The sequence below is a fragment of the Leptinotarsa decemlineata genome, unplaced genomic scaffold (genome assembly GCF_025532065.1).
Source record: "Leptinotarsa decemlineata unplaced genomic scaffold, Ldec_3_MD MMD2_tig00003335_RagTag_RagTag, whole genome shotgun sequence".
In the NCBI taxonomy this organism is placed as follows: domain Eukaryota; kingdom Metazoa; phylum Arthropoda; class Insecta; order Coleoptera; family Chrysomelidae; genus Leptinotarsa; species Leptinotarsa decemlineata.
In genome coordinates this window covers 1,149,417-1,174,459 of record NW_027412587.1, presented here as the reverse complement: position 1 = coordinate 1,174,459, position 25,043 = coordinate 1,149,417, and the positions used below count along the sequence as shown (strand labels likewise).

At 35.5% G+C, this 25,043-nt stretch overlaps 2 protein-coding genes and 1 pseudogene across 3 annotated transcripts; 1 reads left to right on the top strand and 2 right to left on the bottom strand.

Annotated features, from left to right (window-relative positions):
• Positions 1–1,666: 1,666 nt before the first annotated feature.
• LOC111511835 (uncharacterized) lies at positions 1,667–2,776 on the bottom strand. Its single transcript, XM_023167855.2, has 2 exons — positions 2,650–2,776; positions 1,667–2,598 (listed from the first exon to the last, which is right to left on the bottom strand). The coding sequence occupies exons 1-2, from the start codon at positions 2,675–2,677 to the stop codon at positions 1,748–1,750; spliced, it is 879 nt and encodes a 292-aa protein (XP_023023623.2). The 5' UTR covers positions 2,678–2,776; the 3' UTR covers positions 1,667–1,747.
• A 90-nt stretch (positions 2,777–2,866) lies between these two features.
• Positions 2,867–24,130, top strand: LOC111511834 (uncharacterized). Its single transcript, XM_074177909.1, has 2 exons — positions 2,867–4,409; positions 23,712–24,130. Exons 1-2 carry the CDS (start codon positions 2,867–2,869, stop codon positions 23,936–23,938), a joined length of 1,770 nt encoding a protein of 589 aa, XP_074034010.1. The 3' UTR covers positions 23,939–24,130.
• On the bottom strand, positions 14,202–16,157 carry LOC111511833 (bifunctional purine biosynthesis protein ATIC pseudogene; annotated as a pseudogene). Its single transcript, XR_002722990.2, has one exon. The product of XR_002722990.2 is annotated as a bifunctional purine biosynthesis protein ATIC pseudogene (transcript).
• Positions 24,131–25,043: the final 913 nt, after the last annotated feature.

Genomic DNA, 25,043 nt, shown 5'->3' with positions numbered 1-25,043 from the left:
ACATAGTAATTACAGCTTTTCGTGATTTTGAGGTTGATGGGACTGCATAAATAAATATTGTCAATTTTTACATTTTTCGTTACCTCCCTTGTCCCCAAGTCTCGTTATTAGTTCTATGTTTGCTGTGTTCCACTCTGAGTTCGCACTGGTCAACAGAGTGACCCGTGCGAACACTGGTCAACAGAGTGACCAGTGCGAACTTAGAGTGGAACACAGCAAACATAGAACTAATAACGGGACTTGGGGACAAGGGAGATTACGACTTCGTCCTCGAGTCATGTAAGTACAAATCTAAGTTATTCTTGAAAATGGCTCCAAAGCAGGTGCCGAAACGATGAAAATTACAGACGCAGTTCAACCCGGACATATATGTATATGAAATCGATATATATATATATATATATATATATATATATATATATATATATATATATACATATATATATATATATATATATATATATATATATATATATATATATATATATATATATATACATATATATATATCAAGCAAGTTGACTTGGGTGTCACACCAATAGGTGGTTCCACTTCTGTTTCGCTTGCGTTTACGCAGCTATTTTTACTTTCTTGGTTTTTTCTCATTTTCTCTTCAATCGAGGACCGCCTGCCCGGTACTGACAATGCCCAATAGACTGAAACAGCTGTATACCGGTGGCTCTTAAATTGAAATCAATATGGGAATGATCAAATAGTACTTATCTATTCATTTTTCATGTATCCTCCAAAAAAGGGGGGCAAACCACGGACACGTGTTTCTGGCTATTGGCCTCATCAGCGCGGTGCAGCCAAGTTTAAATATGGGCAACACTTGTTTGCCGGAAGCAGGAAACAACACATATGCACGGAGTCAACAACAGAAGCCAACCGCACATTTGTGGTTTCAGTTAGGAGACCTAGAATTCCCAGGCTACATCTAACATGACCACGTAGCTATAGCTGCCTACGTATTCAATACCGGAGTGTAGAGCAACACCGGAGTCTCATCAATACCATAAGAGTCCCCTGGGCCGCGTTATGTCGATCAATCTGTTTAAAAATCTGTTTCAAATCTGTTTTTCCGTTAATCAACTTTCGCCCCCATACGAACGACAACTCTCAGAAGTTGAGAAACTTGTGCGAGCTAAGGACTAACGAGGTCTTACCTTTCAACGTGTGATTGCTAATACGGTGGCAGAATCATCCCAGCTTCAACCAGATAAATTCTCTCGAGAAAAATATCTGGTCGAGGCGGAAATCGAACCCACGGCCAACTCCACAATATAGGCCGAGACCGCATATGCTAGACATGCTGACAGCAACTGCATTTAGGCGAAAAAGGCGGAATACTTCGGATATATTTCACACCATAGAGTATGCACCACTCTCTTAGCAAATCATAACGTTATTTCTCAGCTCATGCATCCACTCAAAGCATCTGTTGTCATTCCCAGGGTCGTATGCGGTAGGAAAATCATCATTATGGGCCCCACTACCTTGCTTCTGACCCCTTCGAGCGGATCCATTGTATATACTGATTTATTGAAAAAAAATTAGTTATAACGTAATAGCGGTCACACTACGATAATAAGGTTCTGACACAAATTTAACGGTGTCAAAGTTAAGGTTTATACAAGTTACCACATGATGAAAGTAACGGACTGTAACGAGACACAAACAAATTTTATTGAAACACAAATAAATCAATCAAAAATAAACAAACATGTTACTGCTATAAGAGACAAGTTCACTCATCATCAGTTTTAGGCTTGATTTCAATCCCACCACGAACTGCTTTCTGCTTTCCTTCCTTCTTTGATTGGTGTTTTCGTATGTAGTTGATGATTTTTGTTCCAAAATTCCATTTTTTCTTCTTCAATTCACAGGGGAACTTCAGAGTGCGATAACGGGAAGCAAGACTCAGGCCTTTTCCAGAAGTACCCGCCATTGGGAAAGTCATTGTTTTCTTGTAATCATCACCTTTTTGAGTACTCTTATCACTGGAACTGGCTAGTTGAATGTCATCCATGCTGTCTTCTTTGGTCAGTTCTGCAAGAATTTCACAAGAATCACTTTGAGGCAAGGGTACAGTTTCAGGAGAAATGTATCCTTTCAATTTGGAGGGTCGATCTCCCGAGTCTAGCTCCACCACACGTAGTACTCTCTCAGGGCCGTTATCGAAAGATGTTTCTTTTGTATTCTCACTCAGCATTAATTTGGCGAGTATTTGCTTTGAATTTTTCACGAGATCTGTGAGTCGACTCTTCTTCTCTACAGTCTGATGCTTAATTGGTGTTTCTTCACTTATTCCTTCGTCTGCTTCCAGTTGATCCCCAAGACCTTTCAAGGGCGTAGTGCAGATTATTGCCTCTATTTTATCCTCCATTTTCATTTTTTCTTCAGATATGGCAAGTTCTTGAAATTTATTAGACAGATTTTCTAATATATCTCCCACTACTTTAACAGATTTCTGATCTTCGATCTCTACGACAATATTAAGAGCGTCCTCTAAGATTTCAGAAACCAGTTCACTAGCTACTGCAGTTGCTAGGTTTTGCTCACTCCTGGATTTTTTCTCTAGTTCACAGTCACCAGTTCCTACGAAAAAAATAATCAGTCTTTGTGGAAGGTAAGAACTCCTCGACTTACCTATTTTGTTGATAACTTCGCAAGACATTTTTCATGATATTTTTATCTCTATTTGAAAATTGAAATGACAAATGTCACCACCAATCAACACGATTGTTTTTAAGTCTTGACATACCTTCATTTTGACAACTTCCAGTTTAGTTCAGATACAAAATTATGCGAGTTATTTCTTTTACTGAAACCTTTAACACATGATGATTTCACTTTTCGGCTGAGAATGATAAAAATCAATCCTAAACCAAAATGTAAACCAGAAAAATTACTACCGAATAATGTGCCAGAAAGGGACGTTGAACTGTGCCTCGAGGTTGAAATGGACGATGAGGTGAAAGATATCATTACATGTCCGGCAAAATATGGATCCACTTTGTTAGATGTTACTGTTATCAAACCCAAAGATATCGACAAATTATACTCCTCTCATAAAAAGACCATGAGTAGTGATGAAGTCAGAAAGTTCATAGCATCCATGAATTTGGAAGGTACCGGCGATGATAAAAAAAGCCAAGACACCCCGAAAATACATTTAGCACCAGCGAAAGATCAGAAGGAATCATTAAAATCATCAGGTGATCATGCGAAACTCACGAGTATCATCGAAAATCAAAAATTCGGCAAGTTTGGAGACGTTTTGTTAGATAGTTTAAAGAAAATGTATACAACAGATGAAACCAGTTCAGATCATTATTCAAATGAACGAGATACCGACAAAGTGAAGCAAATTTATACAACTCCCAAGACATTTCTTGACTTGAATAAGATGTTTGAATGCAAACGTAAGAAAAAAAGGGAACAGAACGAAAAGTTGAATACTCCATGTCTCTGCCAAAACTGTGCTATTGTCGGTGTTGTGACGGATTCACAGAAGAAACCATTTGCCACCGAAATGATGTACGATCCGAGAGAAACGTGTCCCAGTGCAAAAAAAGATATCAGAGAGGAGTACAAGAAAAGAAAATTTGTGAACTTCAAAGATTCAGAAAATCATTATCAATGCCAGTACTATTTCTCCCATTTGAACGAGAAAATTAGGAATTTAGAAGCTAGAATTGCGGTCCAGGAAGAAAAATCAGTACCCAAAGATTATTTCAAGCGAATTGTAACGAAGCTTGTATCACATATAACCAAACTCACCACCGGAAGTCAGATCAAGATACCAAGTGATTCTTCGCAAAAAAAGCACAGAGATTCCAACAAACATTCGGATAAATATAATATCGGTTCGAAATATGTGATGAATCCAATTCTGATTGATAATAAAGGAGTACCGCCGGAGAAAGAAAATTTTAGACCACATAAAGATAGTGCGAGCACTAGTCAATCTGCTAATGTCAACCAAATCTTCTTGAAATGGGGCGAAGAAATTTTGAAACCTGGAATTGACCTGAAAAATAAAATCATCGTTCTCATGGAAGACACTCTCAATAATTTGAAAAAATCCAAGGAAAAAACTAGAGAAGAAGAGATCAAACATTTTGTTGATGAATTTTCCAGTAATCTCTACAAAACCGTTCATGAATCACCTGAGAGAGACACAAAAATCCATAGTAGACAAGAATGCAGGGAGGCGTCCCAAAATACCGAGGAAATTAATGCGAATCGAAAAAGATTAACCAAAATATTTAATAGGAAGGAGGAACCGGTCAGTGTCGAGTACATCAATTCTCAAATTTTAAAGTGGCAAGATACCCAAACAACTTTCAAATTTGAATCATCTGATGTGGACTCCATGAAAGCAATTGATTTCAAAACTGATTTATGTAAGTACTTTCATCTTAATTTTTTTCTTAGTATTGAAGTTTCTGAAGAAGAATACATCTCTCATTGAATATGTAAAAACGTATTAAATAAGAGTTCGTTATTGCAAAATAAATCGAGGAAGTGTTGGGTTGAATATTCAGTTTGATCCTATTTTTCAGATTATCCATTCGACCATAATCATGGGCGTTGAAAATATTAGATACATTATATCCTTTATAATTAAATTGTATATGTATTCATCATCTCTACAGCAACATGATAACACTTAAATGAAACAACCGAAACATCAATACAAAAACTTAAAAAACTCTTTTCTGTTCCATTTTCCACTATTTCACCATTGATGCCACATCTTAAAAATTATGCATTATGGATAAATCATTTTATAGTGGGTCTTCTTTCCAAAGGGTTGGGAGGAATTTGAATTGTAATTGTTTAATTTTTACATTCAAAATTGCGGAATTTTGACACAAATTGAATTGGACACAATTTACAATCAAAAATACAATTGCGATTCAATTTTTTTTTATTGAAGTAAAACTTCTTTACGCGCGCTTGACTTGGGAGCTGGTGAATGCGTGACGAGAGTGTTACGAAAAGTGTGATCGAGCGTGGCGAACGGCAGTTGAGAGGGAGGTATAAGTTAGTGAAGATTGAAAGAAAGAGAGAGTTACCTTTTGTATATTACTGTAGGGGCAAGAGAGAGAGAGAAGAGAGAGAGAGAGAGAGAGAGAGAGAAAGAGAAGTGCGAGCACACATTTATGGTCGAGTAGGCTCTAAAGAATCGGGAGAAAACGATCATACGTTGCCACTAATTTTAGCAGGAGATTCCAATGTTAATTTTGCTTCCGAAGATGGGCAACTCTTGTAAACTTTCTAAAAGATAAATTGGAACTACAAATAAATTAATAATAACCGAAATGAGACTACCACAAGACATGGAACAACAATCGATGCAGTTTTCTCTTGATATCTTTCCAATTTTCATTCGAAAACATATGTGTATTTTATTTCACATGACATTAACCTATTGTCTCGGTCTTAGAATCAACCACACTGATGTATCCGATAATGAAAATGATAAATAAAAATAAATAATCTATTCAAAAATGTTAATTTATCAATGGAACCCCATAATAAATTTTAATATTTGTAGAAAATAAATATATGTGTATTATGGTGTTTCATTTATAGTCGATGTTTTTTTTCTTGGTCCTTCCTGAAAATCTGATAATTTATAGAAAAAAAAACCCTTTGGAAAAAAACTCTAAAGCAATTAGAGGCTTCGCTTATTCGAAAATTTGATTTCACATATAATAATAAATAACACTGGAATTTTTTTTTCGGTTTCAACTCGATTTTTCGGTATTGAAATTTTTTGCAGATTCAGTAGGGAATAAATTTGCTAAAAAAAATTCTCTGAGCAAACACTTTCCAATCGACAGTTTTTGAGTTGTAGAATTGGAAAGGTGAATCTTGAATGAAACCAAATTTTTTCGAAATTGGAAATTTTCAATCTTACAGTAAATATCAGAAAAATACCAGAGATGAGTGTTAAATTTTTTGACGCTGCTTCTGAATTTTTTTTATTGATCGTTTTACATTTCAATAAATAATAAAAAATCTGAATCTTGTCGGGGAGCGTGAATTGACAAATGCGCACAATACCATGCTTATAAATACAACAATATTATAAAAATACAGATATAATGGACTTCTTGGTTTTCTACTCTGCTAAGGGAAAATTTTTCCTGGAACACGAAAATTCTCAAGCAAAAAATGGCTTTCGAAAGCCATCGTGTATGGTGTGTCGGTCCAGGATTTTTAAAAGTTGTGTTTTTTTTGGAACGGTTTCCCAAATATACTGACGCTAGTTCGAGTGAAACTAGAAGAAATTTGAAAATTCAATTTCCTACAAAAGATTCATACCAATTTTTTACTGAAACAAATTTTTTGATACCCAAAAATCGAGTTGAAACCGAAAAAAAAATGTTTCTATGTCATTTATATTTTGTACAATTTTTTTGTCAGTAGTTTTTTCAAAATCGAATAAAAACTGCATCAGTCGTGATGTCGCTAACATTTGATATGAACCTGGCAACACCATAGAACTTATTTATATTGCTTGATAATTTTTTTCTTTCTCCACCCGGTATGATGTAAAAATTATAGACCCAATCAACTTCTTTTTGTTTGGAAAAGTAGCCTCATAGCTCAGGAATATTAGTCAAATGAGGGAAAATATTTCGGAATGAGAGATAGTCAGTTATGAAGTGATATTAACCTTTATTTTGGCAAGTCAAAACTTGTTTTGGTACCTACTTATGTTAGGGTGTCCGTGACTACAGATATTCATGGTCAAAAGTCAAAAAATCGATTTTTTACACATTTATTGCAAATATCTCGATTCCTATGGGTTTTATGCTATTTGTATTCATCATAAATAATGTAGACGATTAAATCCACTACAACTTTTGTTCAAAAAAATGTTTTATATCTTGAACGATTTTCGAGATAGAGGGCAGAGCACGTGCAGTGTTTAATTATTCAGTGTGTCATTCGATGCCAACCTGCAGTCCCGATTAAAAACACGCTGTATACAGTTTATAAATTTTTGATGAATATATAATTCTGAATAATTCGCAATTTTCATTACTTATTACGTTATAATTAATATTTTTTTCAATAATTCAATGACAATGAATCCACCAGCTCCGGAGGAATTGCTCAACACAATATTCTGCAACTGCAAAAACGGTTGTGGTTCGCGATGTGATTGCAGAAAAGTAGGGTTGCGGTACTCTCTAGCTTGCGGCCAGTGTAATGGGTAAGCTTGTCTTGATGCTTCACCACAGAAAGATATCAATGAAGACGATACTTTTGACCCTTAAACCCTGGAAGAACTGGAGACATATGTCCTTGAAGACGAGAACACAGAGATATTTGAAATTTTATAGCGACTGAAAGATGATGATAGAAAAGAAGAAGAAAATTGAAAATATAACTTGTAGTTCATAAATGCATATAATGGAATTTTTCAATAAAAACATTAACTAAAAATCAAATTCTTATCTTTTTATTTAGTTAGGAAGTGGTTAGTATAAATAAGATTAGAAATGAAAAATAATTGGAGAATTTTCCTTAATAAGTTTATAATTACACGCGTAGGTTAGTGTTATTGAATTAATGGATACTGAGTTATTCAAAAAAATATTAATTATAACGTAATAGTTGATGAAAAAATCCAGATAATTCAGAATTACATATTGATCAGTAATTTGTGGCTTTTATACGGGCGCGCTCTGTCCTCTATTTCGAAAATGGTTCAAAATATAAAAAAATGTTCTAACAAAAGTTGTGGAAAATTTATTCCTCTACAATATTTATAGAAGATACAAATAGCGTAAAACCCATAGAAAATGAGATATTCGCAATGAATATGGAAACAATCGATTTTTTGACCTTGGAATATTTAAAGTCGCGTACACCCTACGATGAGTAGGTTTTGAGACAAGTTTGAGGCTGTGAAAATGAAGGTTTATACAAGTTTCATAGCTGAGCATCTCTCATTCCGAGGTGGAACCCTTAATATTCCTAGTGTAATATTTTATGCAAATTCAGCAAACATGTTGTTATATTCCTAGTTCCATTCAATATAGTGCAAACACACTTCCCTTCATATTTTAGACTTCATTCAATTAAGGTGATAATTTAGAATAGAATAGAATAAAATAGAATTTGAAATCTCTAGCGTGAAATGAATCTATTGAAAACATTTTTCACACACAAGTTTTGGTGTTCTGGTCTGGTAAAAATGTTTTCAATAGGTTCATTTAATAATAATAATAATAAAAATAAGCCAATGCATGGGGTCTTCTTCAATAACATTGGAGACCTTGGCTTATCAAAGCGCCTGGCGCTCGCTTTTCTCAGGTCGAGAGGGCTGAAGTCGGAAACTGGTGGGTTCATCATGGCTTGCCAGGATGATGTCTTCAACATCTTAGTCTACCGCAGTCGCGTGATGGGTATAGAGGTTCCTGACACAAGATGCAGGGCCTGCCGCGCGGCGCCCGAGACCCTAATGCGCTTGCTATCCGCATGTCCAGCATATGCGGTCTCGGCCTACATCCATCGACATAACGCGGCTCTAAGAGTGCTATATTACCATCTACGGCACTTTTACGGTATTAACGAGACACCGGTGTTGCCCTACGCTCCGGGGGATATCAAATCCGTTGTGGGGAACGAGAAGTGCCGAATTTATTGAAACTATTCGTTCCCCACCCTCAGGCTCATATAAGCTAATAAGCCTGATGTGGTCCTTCTCGACCACCAGAGCAAAACGATATTTGTCGAGGAGTTTTCAGCTCCTGGTGAGACGAATATCGTCAGAAAAGAGGAGGAAAAACGGATACATTATCGAAATTTTCTTTTCGAACTCCGCAGACCCTATCCAGATCACTCTATCAAGATGGTCGTTCTGATTATTGAGTCCTTGGTGGAATGATGTCTTCTCTACTCTCGAATCTCAAAATCATACCGGCTTGCCGCACTAAGGCAGAAATCTTAGCCGCACAGATGCAGAAGGCTGTCATTCTTGGCTCACTGCGTTTGCTCAGGGCACACGATTCTCGGACCCAATGATCACTTACCCCACGGCGTGGGGAGTGGTCATTGGTTGATTATGCTGGCGCGCCCTCCCGAATGTATCGGGGCTTCAGGGGATAGGGCCTGACCAGCGCACACTACGGTGAAAAAAAAAAAATAATATTTATTCCAGTCAGATCATATTTACATGATATTGGAACAGTCACAGACATAATGTATACATAAAATCAGATGAAATGACGATATTGGACGTTTTGAAGGTTATAATAATAACCAGGGCATCCGAGTGTCATAACTCACGTTATCTTTTTGCTCATGAATTCTGATATGTCATAGTAACATTCATTACATTGAAAGTTTTTTAGTTTTCTTTTGAAAACATTGACGTTCTCTTCCAAAATTATACGGGCAGATGATTTAGAAATTGAATTCCTCTGTATATTGGGCTTCTCTCATACAGACTAGTTCCATGTTTAGGAGGCCTAATAAGTTTCGAAGATCGAGTTGAGTAGTCGTGATAATCAGAGTTGAGAGAAAAGTTATGATAATTAGTTTCTCTATAGTCTAGGCCGAACATTAGTCGTTTAAACCTCTTTCGAGAGATGAAGACCCTGGATGCTCCCACTGCACCACCCCATAGAATAATATAATAAAAAATGTGCGAATAAACAATAGCATAGTAAATGCTGATCAACTGACTCGTCACAAAAATATTTTTTCAGTTGCAATATAGCAAAGTACCTACTATTCAATTTCCTGTAAATGTGATTGACATTGCTATTCCATCCCATATTATTGTCCACAAATACTCCTAGAAATTTGGTGGATTTCGTGAAAGAGACTTCATTCACTATCATTTACTGCGATTCTACTATTTTCAGATATTTCATTTCTGGTGAAAAAGTGCATACAAACTGTTTTAGCAGAATTTACCATCAGAGAATTTCTCCCACACCACGTGGTAAATTTCTTTGCCGGTATATTAATTTTCGCAATGAGCTCTTCAGACGTTTCTGCTTCCGTTGCTAATGTGGTATCACCAGCATATAGAATTAGGTGTTTAGTGCTGACGTATTTGGGAAGATCATTTAAATATAGTAGACAAATTAGCGGACCAAGAATCGACAGCCTCCACATCATGTGGGTGAGATCTCTGATTATCAATTCTTACAATAATTTTTCTGACCTCAAGACATGAAGCCAGCCACGAAAGAAATTTGCCACGGAAACCCAATTCACTTAGTTTAATAATTGTAATATGAGTATTGATTGAGTCGAAAGCTTTCGACAGATCAAAAAATAAGGCACCTGCATACTTTTTCATATCAGCTTTTTTGGGAAAGAAAGTTTTTGGCTTTCTACTACTCCATCTTGATAAAAAAAAAGAAAAGAAGGAAGTAATCAATTTGAAAATGAGTAACTCTATACATGGATGTGTAGATCATGCAAAGAAGTAACTTTCAGACACAAACTGAAAGAAAGTCCTCCTGAAACAGCTACTTTCATATAAACATTGAATTACACGAAAGAAAAAATTCTTTCGAAACAAATACTTCTATATGAACACTGAATTATACAGAAGATACTTTTCTCTACTCAGTTTGTATTTCAAACATTCGTTGTGGAATAAAAATCAGATATCATTCACATGAGTTCTACTTTGAATGAATGGTAATAAATTGCACTTACATGAAACACTGTCACCCTCACTGGTATACACCGATGTTTCGCCCAAGGCTTTTCAGTACCAAATTGGATAACATTATAGAAAATATACACAATTTATTCATGAATTACGATTTTTTAATGTCACGGAATGAACTTGATCTGCTTATGTCATCAATGACATCGTAGTAGAAAGCCAAAAACTTTCTTTCCCAAAAATTAATCACTTCTAAAAATATAACCCCTTCAATTCAATTGAAAAGCTGTTCAGCAAATTTTTTAATGTAATCCTTGTTTCGAAGGTGAGGTATAGAACAAATGTACATAATTTTTTTAGCTTTTGCATTTTACTAGCTGGAACCGTGAGATTTGTAATACTCGGCTTTATTTCTGGTGAACTTTTCAACTGATCAGTATAATTGGGTACCACAATGATTAATAAAATTGTTTCTTCATTGAAAGATATTTGTTTCGTGAAAATTACAACTTTGACACTCGAAACTTCGACCTTAATCTCGAAATTACGAGTTAAAACTGAAAATTTCGACTTTTATCTCGAAATTTTGACTCCCATTTTGCAATTGAAGTAGCAATTTAATTGAGGGGGAAATATGTCATCGCTTTTACCTGCTTAGGCTGGTTCTTCAAGGGCAGTTGAGTTCGGTAATGTATTTGTGGTTCAGCCTAGCACCACTGATGAGACCGTTGGCAGGTCGAAATACGCTGTCTGGTGTTGAATGGTGGTTAAGCTTTCAATCACAACTAGTTGTCTTGCAGTGACAGCTGAAGTGGAAGCAGGAGATAAATGTTGTCGGTGGCGATTACGAAACTTGTCTTGGCCGCCTTGGGTAGTCTCGTATCTTTGATATCGAATATCTTCGAATCAATTGATGGTATTTGTATCTGTACAGTAGGGAGGGTGAGTGTAGACCCACAGCACTTAGGCCACATGTGACCCATTGTACATCCTCCTGAGGAGTTGTCATCCTAGGTCATCGTCCATCCTGTCTTTTCCAGGAAGATGGACAGGTCACTAGAAGACATGTCCTTAATATTGACTCGCCGAATACACACTCTCTTTGACAACCCTGAGGTGTCTCACGGTGGCCTCCGCGAAGGTTTTGGAAGGTGCAGCGACACTACGGTCGCTGCGCGGCTTCTTCAACCTTCTTGGGGATTCCTCCGTGGAGGTGCACAAGTGAGGGAGCTTTCCTGCCGGTTCCTTGCTTTTATTCAAGGCGAAGCTCTTGGCGCCCACCGCAGGAAGTGCTCTCGCTGTTAAAGGTAGAGTGGGGGAGGAGGAGGATGCCACTCCTGCCTCCTTCGCTCTCTTTCTCCTTTTGGCCTCAGCGCCGCAAATGCGCTTACGCCTTGGCCTTTGTATTATATCACGAGGTGATCTGCTGTGTCCAGCCTTATTCAAAGTGGTAGATTGGGGTGGATATTTCTGTTCATCCCTAGCCACCGCCTTAGATTGGGGTGAGTACTTCTGTCCAGCCTCGGGATTGGTTTTTGTTTTTGTTGTTTCGGTTTTTGTGTTTGTTTCATTCAAGTATGTTCCCACAAGTAGTAAGGGAAGAGTTGGTCACCTTTGGCAGATCCCTGCATTACCAGAGGTAGGCTGATCACAATGAGGTTTCGCCCAGATCCCCAAGGGAATCGTTCGTGACCGCATATCACCCTGTGGCAATTCAGCTGTCTGCACGATTCCTTACACCTTAGCTTGGGTAGGCTGGTTCACGGTGGCATGTTTTGCATATGCTTTTAGGGAGTTTTAGTTATTTCTGCCACCTACTTATTTCATCCTACTTAATTCTGCCACTGACCAGGAGTCCAGCGACCCCGTCCGTAAGGCCACATTGACTTCCCAGACAGGGTCTCCAGTCCTCTGGCCGTTCCCCTATCCGTCACCTAGGGGCGCGCCTGATAGGTAGCCCAACCCACGGGTTCCATATATAGCTTCTCGTCACTCGAAATTACGACTTTGAACTGAAAATTGCGTGATAAAAGTCGAAATTTGAGGTTTCAAAGACGACATAATGGAAATATGTTTTTTCGTAATTATACTATTATTTATATGGTCTTTTCTACAAACTGCTTTCATTGAATACGATTGTAGCTATTTCTGAAGCATTTCTATACTCTTCCGTGCGTACAAAGAATTACCACATATTTGGCTTGTGATTCTTTAAATTAGTGTGTTCGTTAAAGAATTTATGAAGACATATTTTTGTTAAGTTATACAGTGTGGCTAGTAAAGAACACGTCATGGATAGATAGCATTATTCGAAATTAGAATTTGGAATCAGTTTCTGCTCGAAGTGAAATGAAAATTAACCAAAAGAGTTTGTTACATTGGTTCTCGTTACATGTCAAATTTGAATTATTTTCAAGAAGTGCGGATATTTCTCAAAATATTGATAAAAGTTATGAGGAAAGGCTTTTCTAAATGCAAACTTTTGATGCATAAGATAATTTTCATTTTGTTTTCATTTTTATTGAATTGAAGTAGTTTGGCAAAATGAGACTCGCATCCAACATAAAACTTTTTTATTCTTGATACTGCTTTACTCCAGATATATTTTATTGAAAGTATCTCATATTGATTGTGTGCTCCATGGTGATATGTGATATGAAGTTTATTTATTTTTGATTCTGTACTGGGTGAAAGTTCATGGAACGACGATTTTTGAAAAGGTATTTTCTGTCAGAATGTGTCAAATTAAAATTTAGAGAAAGAAGGACACATAATTATCAGTAGGTAAAGTCTTTATTAAGTGCTAAATTAATATACATTCAACTCTTCGAAATATTGAGTTAACTTCGACGTGTCAATTGAAAAAAGAAAAAATCGCCATTTATTATTCAGATGAAGTTGGAATATCTTATCAAGTACCTATTGTATTTTACGATAACGCATCAAAATTTTTACCTGACAATTAAAGGAAAAGATCGACAAAGCCTTGCAATGATCATGATTATCAAATAGCTCTACTTTTTCAAAACTAAATATTTGAGGAAGTTACATCACATAAGGCCAAAAAAATTTTTTACGGTACAAAGTGAATGGAAAAAAGTGATTTTCTTGTAATTCAATGACATATGGAAGTAGTTGATTCGAAAAGTCTTTTTTCTTTTGTGTAATTCAATGTTAATGTGGAAGTAGTTTCGAAAAAGTTCGTTTCAGTTTGAATCTAAATATATTTGTGAAGGGTTTTTATTGATATATTCAAATAAGTTTTTTCTTCTACTGGGAGTTTACCTAGTGAACTATATGAATAATAAACCTTTATCAACTCCTCAACAGTTTTTTTATTGTATATTTCATATTGTTTTTTATATTGATTTTTCTTCACTATCTAGACACTGAAAAATGATTGATATTCCACCTAATAATTATATCACACTTCAATGAAGAAGTTTCAACAAAAATTTTTCAGCAATTCAATAATGTTCTCGGTAAAAAAGTGAGTTGAAAAAAAATATAACAGAAATACCCTTAACAAAATAAATGTTGATGAAAATCTCAAAATAAAATTTATTCGACATTCAAAATACACAATGAATAAGAACAGTTTCTTATCAGTGATGGAACAATCGTAAACTCGTGTGCGCCAGTACAATGTTATGTTCATTGCAAGCTCTCACAACTTCTTCGTCATTCGTAGATCCCGAAGGACAACCAATATATGAAACACCGCTTAGTCTTGCCCTATCAACATTGTCTCTAAATGGGAAAAACGCATCTGATGCTAGCGCTACACCTTTGAGCTGACTCAACCAAGTACGACGTTCAGTTTCACTGAATTCTATTGGTACAACGTCATACATTGACTCGAAGATGGATCTGTCCATATCTTTTCCTACTGATCCGTTGACGAAATTGTCTATTGCGTTGGAAATTTCAGCTCTTTTTACTCCCTTTCTGAATTTCATCCCGAGAACTTTTGGGTGTTGCCTCATCCACCAGTTGTCTGCCTTATCTCCTGCCAATCTTGTGCAGTGTATTCTGGACTGCTGACCAGCTCCAATTCCCACAACTTGTCCATCCTTGGCGTAGCAAACTGAGTTACTTTGAGTATATTTCAGGGCTATCGTGGCCACTATCAAGTCTCTTACAGCATCTTCTGGAAGGTTTTTGTTGTCGCTTACTATATTTTTGAAAAGAGATTTGTCTATTAAAGCATCGTTCCTACGTTGTTCTAATGTAAGGCCGAAAATAACCTTAGTTTCTATTGGATTCGGGTTATAATTGGGATCGATTTGAAGTACACAGTAATTACCGTTTTTCTTCTTTCTCAAGAGTTCCAATGCCTCAGGAGTGTAACCTGGAGCAATTACTCCATCGGACACTTCTCTGGATATCAATCGAGCAGTTGGATGGTCACATATGTCTGAAAGAGCGACGAAATCGCCAAAAGATGACATTCTATCCGCACCTCTGGCCCTGGCGTAAGCAATAGCCAACGGAGACAACTCTTCGAGAATGTCATCCACCATGCAAAGTTTAGCTTGATTGTGATCTAGCGGAATACCAACAGCAGCTCCTGCAGGCGAGACATGTTTGAAACTGGTAGCAGCAGGAAGCCCAATAACCGTTTTTAGCTCCTTAACTAATTGCCAGCTATTCAATGCATCGCACAAGTTGATGAACCCAGGGGATCCGTTGACAACGGTGAGGGGTAATTTCTCCAGGGTGGTGTATAACTGAGCAGGTTTTTGATGAGGATTCATACCGTAACGAAGAGAGAGTTGTGATTGGTTCTGGGAGAATTCTTTACGGAAATAATCCGAAATCGCTAGATCGTATTGGCAGGTGTGGGTGAAAGCTTTCAGAGCTAGTGTCCGTCTTGTTTCGATGGTTGTGTCATTGTTTGGACTACTTCTGATTTCCTGGAGGATTTTATTATAATCTGCAGGATCTACCACCACTGTTACTCGCTCATGATTTTTAGCGGCTGCTCTAAGAAGCGTAACTCCCCCGATATCAATGTTTTCGACAGCATCACTTAATGTGACATCTTCTTTGGAGACAGTCTCCTTGAAAGGGTACAGGTTGCAGATGACAATTCTGATCATTTCAATATTTTGTTTCCTCAAATCTTCTTGGTCAGATGGCTGTAACCTGGCCAAAATTCCACCATGCACAGCTGGATGTAAAGTTTTTACTCTTCCTCCGAGAATTTCTGGTGCTCCAGATATTTCCGACACATCCTTGATAGGAAGGCCTGCTCCTCTGAGAATAGCTGCAGTACCGCCACTACCTACGAGGGTGAATCCAAGGGTGTGTAACTTTTTTCCGATATCAACCAAACCGATTTTGTCCGACACCGACAGTAATGCAATTTTACCACTATTTGTAGCCATTTCACTCAATTGATTATTTCAATTTACTAAACAATAGTTCAAAGTCACGTTCTGTCACGATATGTTACCACCAGCAAATATCGAATTGAAATATCTAAACCCTACTCTGAAAATAGTATTATTTGAGATTAATGAAGCAATAAAGATGGGTAGTGACCGTTAGTGATAACCCCTGAGATAATGAGAATGAAATGGAGAAATGAAAAACATGTTTTTGTTTATCTTCATGAGATTTGCATCATTCTGGCGAAATGTTGGTAATAACTGTAGAAAGAAAAGATTGAAGATTGTTCAGAGTGATTTATTTTTACAACTTGTTGGATTATATTTTTGATATGCATTAATGATATAATGTTGAATAGCGGGGAGAACGGTCAATTATTATAGCCTAATACACAAAATGTTTCTATGGAAACTCGGAATATTATTTATCTATTTACAAAGCGAAATATTTTGAGCATATTTTTATTTCCACCCCATTTTGAATGATATTAGAAGTCAAGGGATATCGTTTGAAAGGTCATCGATTTGTCTTCTCAACGATCTCTTATTATTTGAATTTGATGCAACGAATATCGAGAAATGATATTAAAATTATTGACCACAACATGGAGGGAGTTACCTCTTATCAACTTTTAATCGAAATTCTTGTAATACCATTTTTGTAAAAAAGGGAGTCAATAAGGGTATATATCCATGTTGAATTCCAAAAATTCGACCTGAAATATTGAAATTCCCAGTGAAATCCACACGTCCAATCAAAAATCTTGAAATCCATATGAAAATTCCAAAATTCGTTATACTTGAAAAATACAATACTTCATCTGATAACCATCAGTTGAATATAGGTCCGATTAGTTTGTATGGTGAGTGGTCTTTCAGGTCAAATGATAAGAGTACGGTTCTGCCGAACTCTAAAGACCTGATTCAGTCCCCAGCGGGGCTGGGGACAGATTCTGGAGTCGTAATTTCGACATTCATCTACTCTATAGACTCAGCCTCAGAAAGAATTTTTAAGATTACTCTGTCCATAAAAGTTCCACGAGTAGCTAGGAAAAGAAGGTCAATCACGGCATAGCCCCACATTACCGTGACAAGGCGATGCTACGACGAGAGGGCGTCCGGTATCTCGTGGGTTCCGTAGAGACTGCTGATAGTAGCCCTATCAGGCTAGCATCAGGCTAGCAAAAATACATCAATTTGTAGCTAATTAGTTGCCAAAACAATTATTTTGTTGCTCGTGCCGATCCCCAGAAATCGCAAATAATGCTGTCGTGATATAAAGGTATCAAGGTAACTAAATAAATTATATACTTTTCCTTGGATCTCTACAGAAAATTCAGTTACTATTCAATTGGTAAACCTTAGATTTAGCGAAAAAATTTAAGTTTTTTTTTAAATTTTTTCTGATCTTGCTATTTTGAAACTGGTTTTTCCTGGAATAAAAGATGTTCTAAATTTGTTGCTCACCAAGAGTAAACTTAAATACACCTTGAGTATAAGCAACAAAATAGTTGAAACCGATCGGCCGATTTTTATTTATTTTTTCATTTTCCTCATTCTTACTATCTTGAAACGGGTTTTCCTTGGAATGAAAAGTGTTTTGAATTTGTTGCTTATCAGGAGGGTACTCAAATATACTCCGAGAACCAGCTACAAAATAGTTGGCCTTGATCGGCCGATTTTTAATATTTTTTAAAATTCTATTCTTGCTATCTTGAAACCGGTTTTTCTGGAATACAAAGTATTCTTGATTGTTGTTGTTGTTCATTAGAAGAATACTCAAATACCCCTGGAGGATGAGCAACAAAATAGTTCAAACCGATCGGCCCATTTTTAATTTTTTTTTTAATTTTCCTCGTAATTGCTATCTTGAAACTGGGTTTCCCTGGAATTGAAGATGTTCTAAATTTGTCGCTTACCAGGAGAATACTTGAATACACTTGAAGAATCAGCAACAAAATACTTGAAACCGATCGGTTGATTTTTAAAATTTTCAAAGTGAAAGTTTAGGCGTGACCAGGGATTTACTTTGATTTTTTTTCTGGTGGAAGTTACGCTAGTCAGTTCGTCGTCTCTTTAGATAGTTACAGCCATTCAAAAATAGTAAACTGTATTAGTCGTGAGTATTTGTAATGTTCTCCGTGTCTCTTGACTCATAGGTGAATTAATGGGCAAAGATCATAATCAATCAAGGGATTATTTACTTTCTATCTCATCAAACGTATGAATCGTAAAAGACAAAGTTTATTCAGGAATTAACGGTTTTACAATTATTGTAAATTGTACTTTTATTTTTTTCGAAATTTTCAAATGTGTTGATTCATCTGTTATTACTTTTGTAATGCATTAATTAGTAAAAAATATTTCAGAAATTTTCTGATGTCAGCGACTTTTTTTCATTTTCAATAGCAAGCGTTAATTGTGAAGTGCTAATTCACCTTCAATTCAATATTTTTAATTTTGATATTACTTTGCTACCAGACTGTTATCGTTCAATACAGAATATTAAAAACAGTCGAAAAATTGTTCTACATGTGAGAATAACGAATTTTATATAGAATATGACCCGGTACAATAAGACAAGCTGTTTAACTAAAATGTAAAACATAAAATTTCTTTTCGAAAAACCAATAATTTTCTTACAAAATTTCCGTCTTACACTTTAATTATTATTCTTTTATTCGTTTGATATCAAATATTTCAATAATTTTCTCAACTGTATAAAATAACCTCAATACTCCAAACTTCTACTTGGTTGGAAACCAGTTTCAAGTTAGCAAGAACGAGGAAAATGAAAAAAAAATGAAATTCTATTTTGTTGCTGTATTTGAGTATACTCCTGGTAAGCAACAAATTCAAAAAACACTGTATTCCAGAAAAAAACAGTTTCAAGGTAGCAAGAACAGGGAGAATTTAAAAAAATATTAAAAATCAGCCGATCAAGACCAACTATTTTGTTGCTGATTCGCGGAGTGTATTTGAGTACCCTCCTGATGAGTAACAAATTTAAAACACTTTTAATTTTAAGGAAAACCAGTTGCAAGATAGCAAGAACGTGAAAAATGGAAACAAATTTTTAAAATCGGCCGATCGATTTCAACTACTTTGTTGCTGATGTTGCTGATTCGCCGAGTGTATTTGAGTACCCTCCTGATGAGCAACAAATTTAAAAAACTTTTTATTTTAAATAAAATTAGTTGCAATATAGCAAGAACGTGAAAAATGAAAACAAATTTTTAAAATCAGCCGATCGGTTTCATCTATTTTGTTGCTGATACTCAAGGTGTATTTGAGTATACCCTGGTGAGCAACAAATTTGAAACACTTTTTATTCTAAGGAAAACTAGTTTCAAGTAGCAAGAACGTGGAAAATATTTCGTTCAAATATTTTGTTGCTGATACTCAAGGTGTATTTGAGTATACTCCTGGTTAGCAACAAATTTAAAACACTAAGGAAAACAAGTTTCAAGATAGCAAGAACTTGGAAAATGAAAATAATATTTGAAATCGGCCGATCGGTTTCAACTGTTTTGTTGTTGATATTCAAGGTGTATTTTAGTATACTCCTGGTGAGTAACAAATTTGAAACACTTTTTAATCGAAGGAAAACCAGTTTCAAGATAGCAAGAACGTGGAAAATAAAATAAAAAATTTGAAAATCTGCCGATCGGTTTCAACTATTTTGTTGCTGATACTCAAGGTGTATTCAAGTTCACTCTTGTGAGCAGGAAAAACCAGTTTCAAGATAGCAAGTTCATGAAAAATAAAAAAAAAATATTTGAAAATTTTATCTATATTCAAGATTCAGCAACTAAATAGCAACTGAACATTCTGTAAAGATCAAAGGGAAAGTATATAATTTATTGAGTTACCTTGCTACCTTTATATCACGATAGCATTATTTGCGATTTCTAGAAATCGGCACGAGCAACAGAATCGTTGTTTTGGCAACTAATCAGCTACAAATTCATGTATTTTTTTTTGCAATTTTGCTGGATTCGGCATGCTAGCCTGGTAGGGCTGCTGATAGTCTCAGTGTCATTCATCCTCTCGGCACGGATACACACACCTTAGGATTCAGCCATCGTTAGGGTGCCATTCAGTTAGGGAATAACAGAACCGCAAGTGATTCTGTCATTTCCGTATCCAGCGGGGCTACGTGGAAGCAGGCATCGATGGCCGGTTTGCTCAACCCCCACATCCCAAGCCAATGAACTCGCCGGAAACAGCATGAACAGTGGTACAGGCAGTGAAAGATGAACAAGGACAGCCAACCCGCCTATACAGGGCTTTTCATGATGAGCGTTAATTAGCCGTTTCTGACAAACTATTTAAAGGATCAACCTGAAAATTTCACAGTATGCATAAATCAATATGACCTACACGTCTAAAATATTTCAGACGAAGCGGCGTTGTCGCTTCTATTATAAAGTAGCGGCTTCTTTGATTTTTCAAACGGAACACCCCGTATATAATATCATATTATGATTCATTATCACTTTGTCAACAAATTCATATACTATTTCCCTATACCTATCTATTACCGTTTAGAAGATATAAATTAATTTCGATATTTTTTTTACCAAACATGAACTTTTATAAATGCTGATAATCTTGAACTCTCTTGCACTAAAACGATCAAATTTGAAATGGAGTGGAGTGATACTATGAGGATCTTCATTCCGAGTCATATTTTCATTGGCCTCATACAGGGTCTTCAAAAAATGCAGATACTCATGATCTCATGAAAAAATGAGTGGGACTCAATTTTTTCAAATTGAACACCCTGTATATTTCATGAAAGATATCCACAACTTCCGAAGCCGAATAATAATATGATAAATCGACTACTAAAAAACTGTAGGTTGAATGGAACCTTCCGTCCAAAAATCATTTGTAAGAAGACTAAAGTGGAAGATGATGACAATGGTATAACAGTTTTGAGATACTTTCATGCATTTCCAAATGCTTCTCTGCACGAGGCTAAAAGGGAGATAGGTATACCCTACGTGACAATTTGTCGAATTCTTAATAAGCATAAATGGCATCCCTATAAGTTCTACTGTGTCCAACATTTGAAAGAGACTGATTTACCTCGTAGAGTGGAATTCTTTGAATGGTTACTTGTCAAGACTCAAGAGGATGAACATTTCCTTGTAAATATCATATGGACAGATGAGGCCAAGTTCACAAAAAATGGAGTTTTCAATAGACATAACAGTCATTATTGGGCGCCAGAAAGTCCCCATGTTGTCCGCCAGAGGGGTTTTCAAGAAAGATGGCAATTCAATGTATTTTGTGCCATAAAGAATGAGTCAATTTTTTATATCGAGTTTTATGATGATAATTTGAATGCATCAAAATATGAAGATTTACTGAGGAATGGAATTCAAATGATTTTAAATAATAGACCAGGAAGAGAACGTGTATGGTACCAAATGGATGGTGCTCCACCCCATAATTATCATTCAGTCAGCGAAGTTTTAACCGAAATCTTCGACGACAGATGGATTGGTAATAATGGACCTTTTCGTTGGCCTCCTAGAACACCAGATGGCAATCCATTAGATTATTTCGTGTGGGGTTTCATTAAAAATATGGTTTACTCTACTCCAATAACAACAATGGAAGATATGAAATCGAGAGTTACAACTGCTTTCAATAGTTTGACTTCAGACTTGATCAGAAGCGCTACACATGACAATCTTTTGGAGAGATTACATGTTTGTTTAAGTAGAGGTGGAGATGTGTTTGAACATATTCGGAAATACACTGACGATCAAATTAACTCATTAATTTATGGGTTTATTATTTTCAGTTCGTGTTTCAGCGTTAATAAAACTATTGTTTGAAGAGAAGTTTCATTCGATGGTTGCGGAGTATTTTAATAATTATCTTTTCATTGTATTATCTGTGACTAATTGAGAAACATCAAACGAAATCTGTTTTACAAAAATGAGTGATGAACAAGGAAACCATGTCAATTTCCGTTTGAAACAGTTTATCTCGAAAACGATTCAAAATAGAAATAGTATTATCTGAACAAAGTTAATCTAAAATTGGATGTAGAGCTCAAAAATGTTGAAATATACAGGGTGTTCCATTTGAAAAAATTGAGTTCCACTCATTTTTTCTTGAGATCAAAGTATTTGCATTTTTTGAAGACCCTGTATGAGGCAAATGAAAATATGACTCGAAGTGAAGATCCTCATAGTATCACTCCAATCCATTTCAAATTTGATCGTTTTAGTGCAAGAGAGTTCAAGATTATCAGCATTTATAAAAGTTCATGTTTGGTAAAAAAAATATCAAAATTAATTTATATCTTCTAAACGGTAACAGATAGGTATAGGGAAACAGTATATGAGTTTGTTGACAAAGTGATAATGAATCATAATATGATATTATATACGGGGTGTTCCATTTGAAAAATCCAAGAAGCCGCTACTTTATAGTAGAAGCGACAACGCCGCTTCGTCTAAAATATTTTAGGCGTGTAGGTCATATTGACTTATGCATACTGTGGAATTTTCAGGTTGATCCGTTGAATAGTTTACCAGAAACGGCTAATTAACGCTCATCATGAAAAGCCCTGTATATAGATAGATGCCCATTTGAAATGGGATGCACATATTGACTATTAGGTGAAAACATTATGCAGTGTCACATATAGATTGAAATACATGAAACCCTACCTCGATATACCTCAAATGCTCATGATACCATGTTTGAAACTCATCCCTCCTATGGGATAGTTGCCTGGGGAGCAGCAGGTATTTCTCATATAAAAATCCTAGAACAAATACAAAAATTAACTCTGAAAATAATCACAAATAAAAAAAAACTGTTATAAGGCAACATACAGCTTTTCGGCTGTATAATTTTTTTCCAGCACATATCAAAACTATCGTTGGCATTTATATGTTCAGGTTCAGGTTCAGGATCTCAGGTTTGCCTAAAGCACAGATACACCAATATGTTGATGTGAAAAATACATATTACTACAATGTATAAATGGCTGTAGAAGATGTATGTGGTTAGAATTGTGTAATCTGTAGGTCAATTTCTACATAGTTTGTTTGTTTGTATATTTCATTTAAAAAAAATAGGGTGTTTGTTTCATTGATGTGTGAGTGATGTTCGATGCAATGTAACTATTGCAATTGTTTTATTATATAACCTAGATATTTTTATCAATATCAACTATACGTGAATTCAATGTGATATCTGTATACAATTTTTCAAGTGCTTTTTTTGGTCATACTGAAAAAAACTTAATTTTTATATTTCATTCATTGTAATGTATTACATATTAATATGATATAACTCATGCACAGGTTTATCCTTCTGTGGGAACTATATTCATTTGTCGTTAACTAAGATTATTGTATATTTCAAAATGAATGGCAAGTAAATATTATTATTATTATTAAAAAAACTGTAATCATCCTCATTTTCTGATGATCCTTAAATGGCTGAAAGTCGAATATCGATGATAATTCTATTTCTCAGTATGGAATGAATATTACTGACCAAAAATTTGCTACAACAATACAAGTATTTGAAAATGGAAAATTGAGGGTATCTCAAGTTAGCCTTGAAATTGAATTGCCATGTATATTCAATGCTATTCATGCAAATATATTTTTTTATTACAGACCGGGCTGATTTCATGAAAACCTTACTCAACACGAAAGAGGAAGATAAGTTGAAATTGTGGCACAGTATTTGGAAACAAGCTTCCTCGAATGGTCAAACCAGAGAAGATAAAGTAACCATACAATTACCAGACAAGAAGGACCCAAAGAACAGACATATTGAAATATTGTATTCTCTTGGAGAACTTGAGGCGATGTTGAAAGGAAAAAAGACAAAAATAAAATAAATCATCAGTAGTATCACTATTCAAAGTGATAGTTGGGTATACGTTTGTGATTGTCGGGATTTAATGCAAAATTTTTATTATTTTTCTAAATGTTTATTCTCTACTGATCCATAATATATGAAAAAAACTTATTATAATAAGACGAGACATTTTGGGAAAACTAAACGAACAAATAAAATCTGAAAGTATGGATAGCGAAGTTTCATAAGAAGATTTATTCGTCTGAAATAATTTGAAAAACTGTTTTAAGCTGTATATACAGTTTTTGTAGGATATCATCGCTAATTTTCGATCTTTATCTCGATCTTCTCCATTTTTGAACAGACATGGAGAAGTATAATGCCAAAACCCTTCTTTACCAAAAGCTAATCTCTATTGAAAATTGTCAGATAAAATAAATCTATGCTTCCTAACCAGTATTATACCTGGTGCTAGGAAATAATCAATAACTACACGAATTTTCAAGGCAGTATGTTTGGACGTACCATTGTTTTATCGTCCGTATTTGAGTTACACACAAGGCTTGCACTAAAGTCTTGTGTCAAATTAAAGAAATGCGAAGATAGCACAAATAAATATTCATTGCAACTGTTTGATACAAAGGTTCAACTTTTAAAACTACGAATTATTGGCCTATTATAGTTATAAATAATTCAGCAAAAATATTCGAGAAAGTGTTGCAATTCCTAAAATTCAATAATATTTTATCAAACTCGCAATTTGGTTTCCGAGAAGGTTTTTCCACAGAACAGGCTATATTCACATTGGTGGAAGACGTCTTGGCTAATCTTAATGAAAATAATAAGTGCCTAACAATATTTCTAGATCTGCTCAAGGCATTTGACACCGTGGATCACAAAATATTATTGCATAGATTGGAAAGATCGGGGGGATAGGAGGCACTGTTTTCAACGTATTTGAAAATTATCTCCTGGATAGAACTCAGAGAGTATAAATCAAATTGTTTCAGTAACCCCCTTCCAATCACCATATGCGTACCGCAAGGAACAGTGACGGGTCCCATACTCTTCCTAATTCATATAAATGATATTGGAGTACTGAGAAACACCAAAAGTTCAATAATCTCATATGCTGATGACACAGC

What these genes read in the sequence shown, in the direction of transcription:
- LOC111511835 (XM_023167855.2), bottom strand. Translation starts at nt 2,677, where the DNA reads ATGTCTTGCGAAGTTATCAACAAAATAG. An exon ending in CGAAGTTATCAACAAAATAG is followed by an intron (nt 2,599 to 2,649) that starts GTAAGTCGAGGA and finishes TTTTTTTCGTAG; the next exon opens with GAACTGGTGACTGTGAACTA.
- LOC111511834 (XM_074177909.1), top strand. Translation starts at nt 2,867, where the DNA reads ATGATAAAAATCAATCCTAAACCAAAATGTAAACCAGAAAAATTACTA. An exon ending in TGATTTCAAAACTGATTTAT is followed by an intron (nt 4,410 to 23,711) that starts GTAAGTACTTTC and finishes TTTTTATTACAG; the next exon opens with ACCGGGCTGATTTCATGAAA.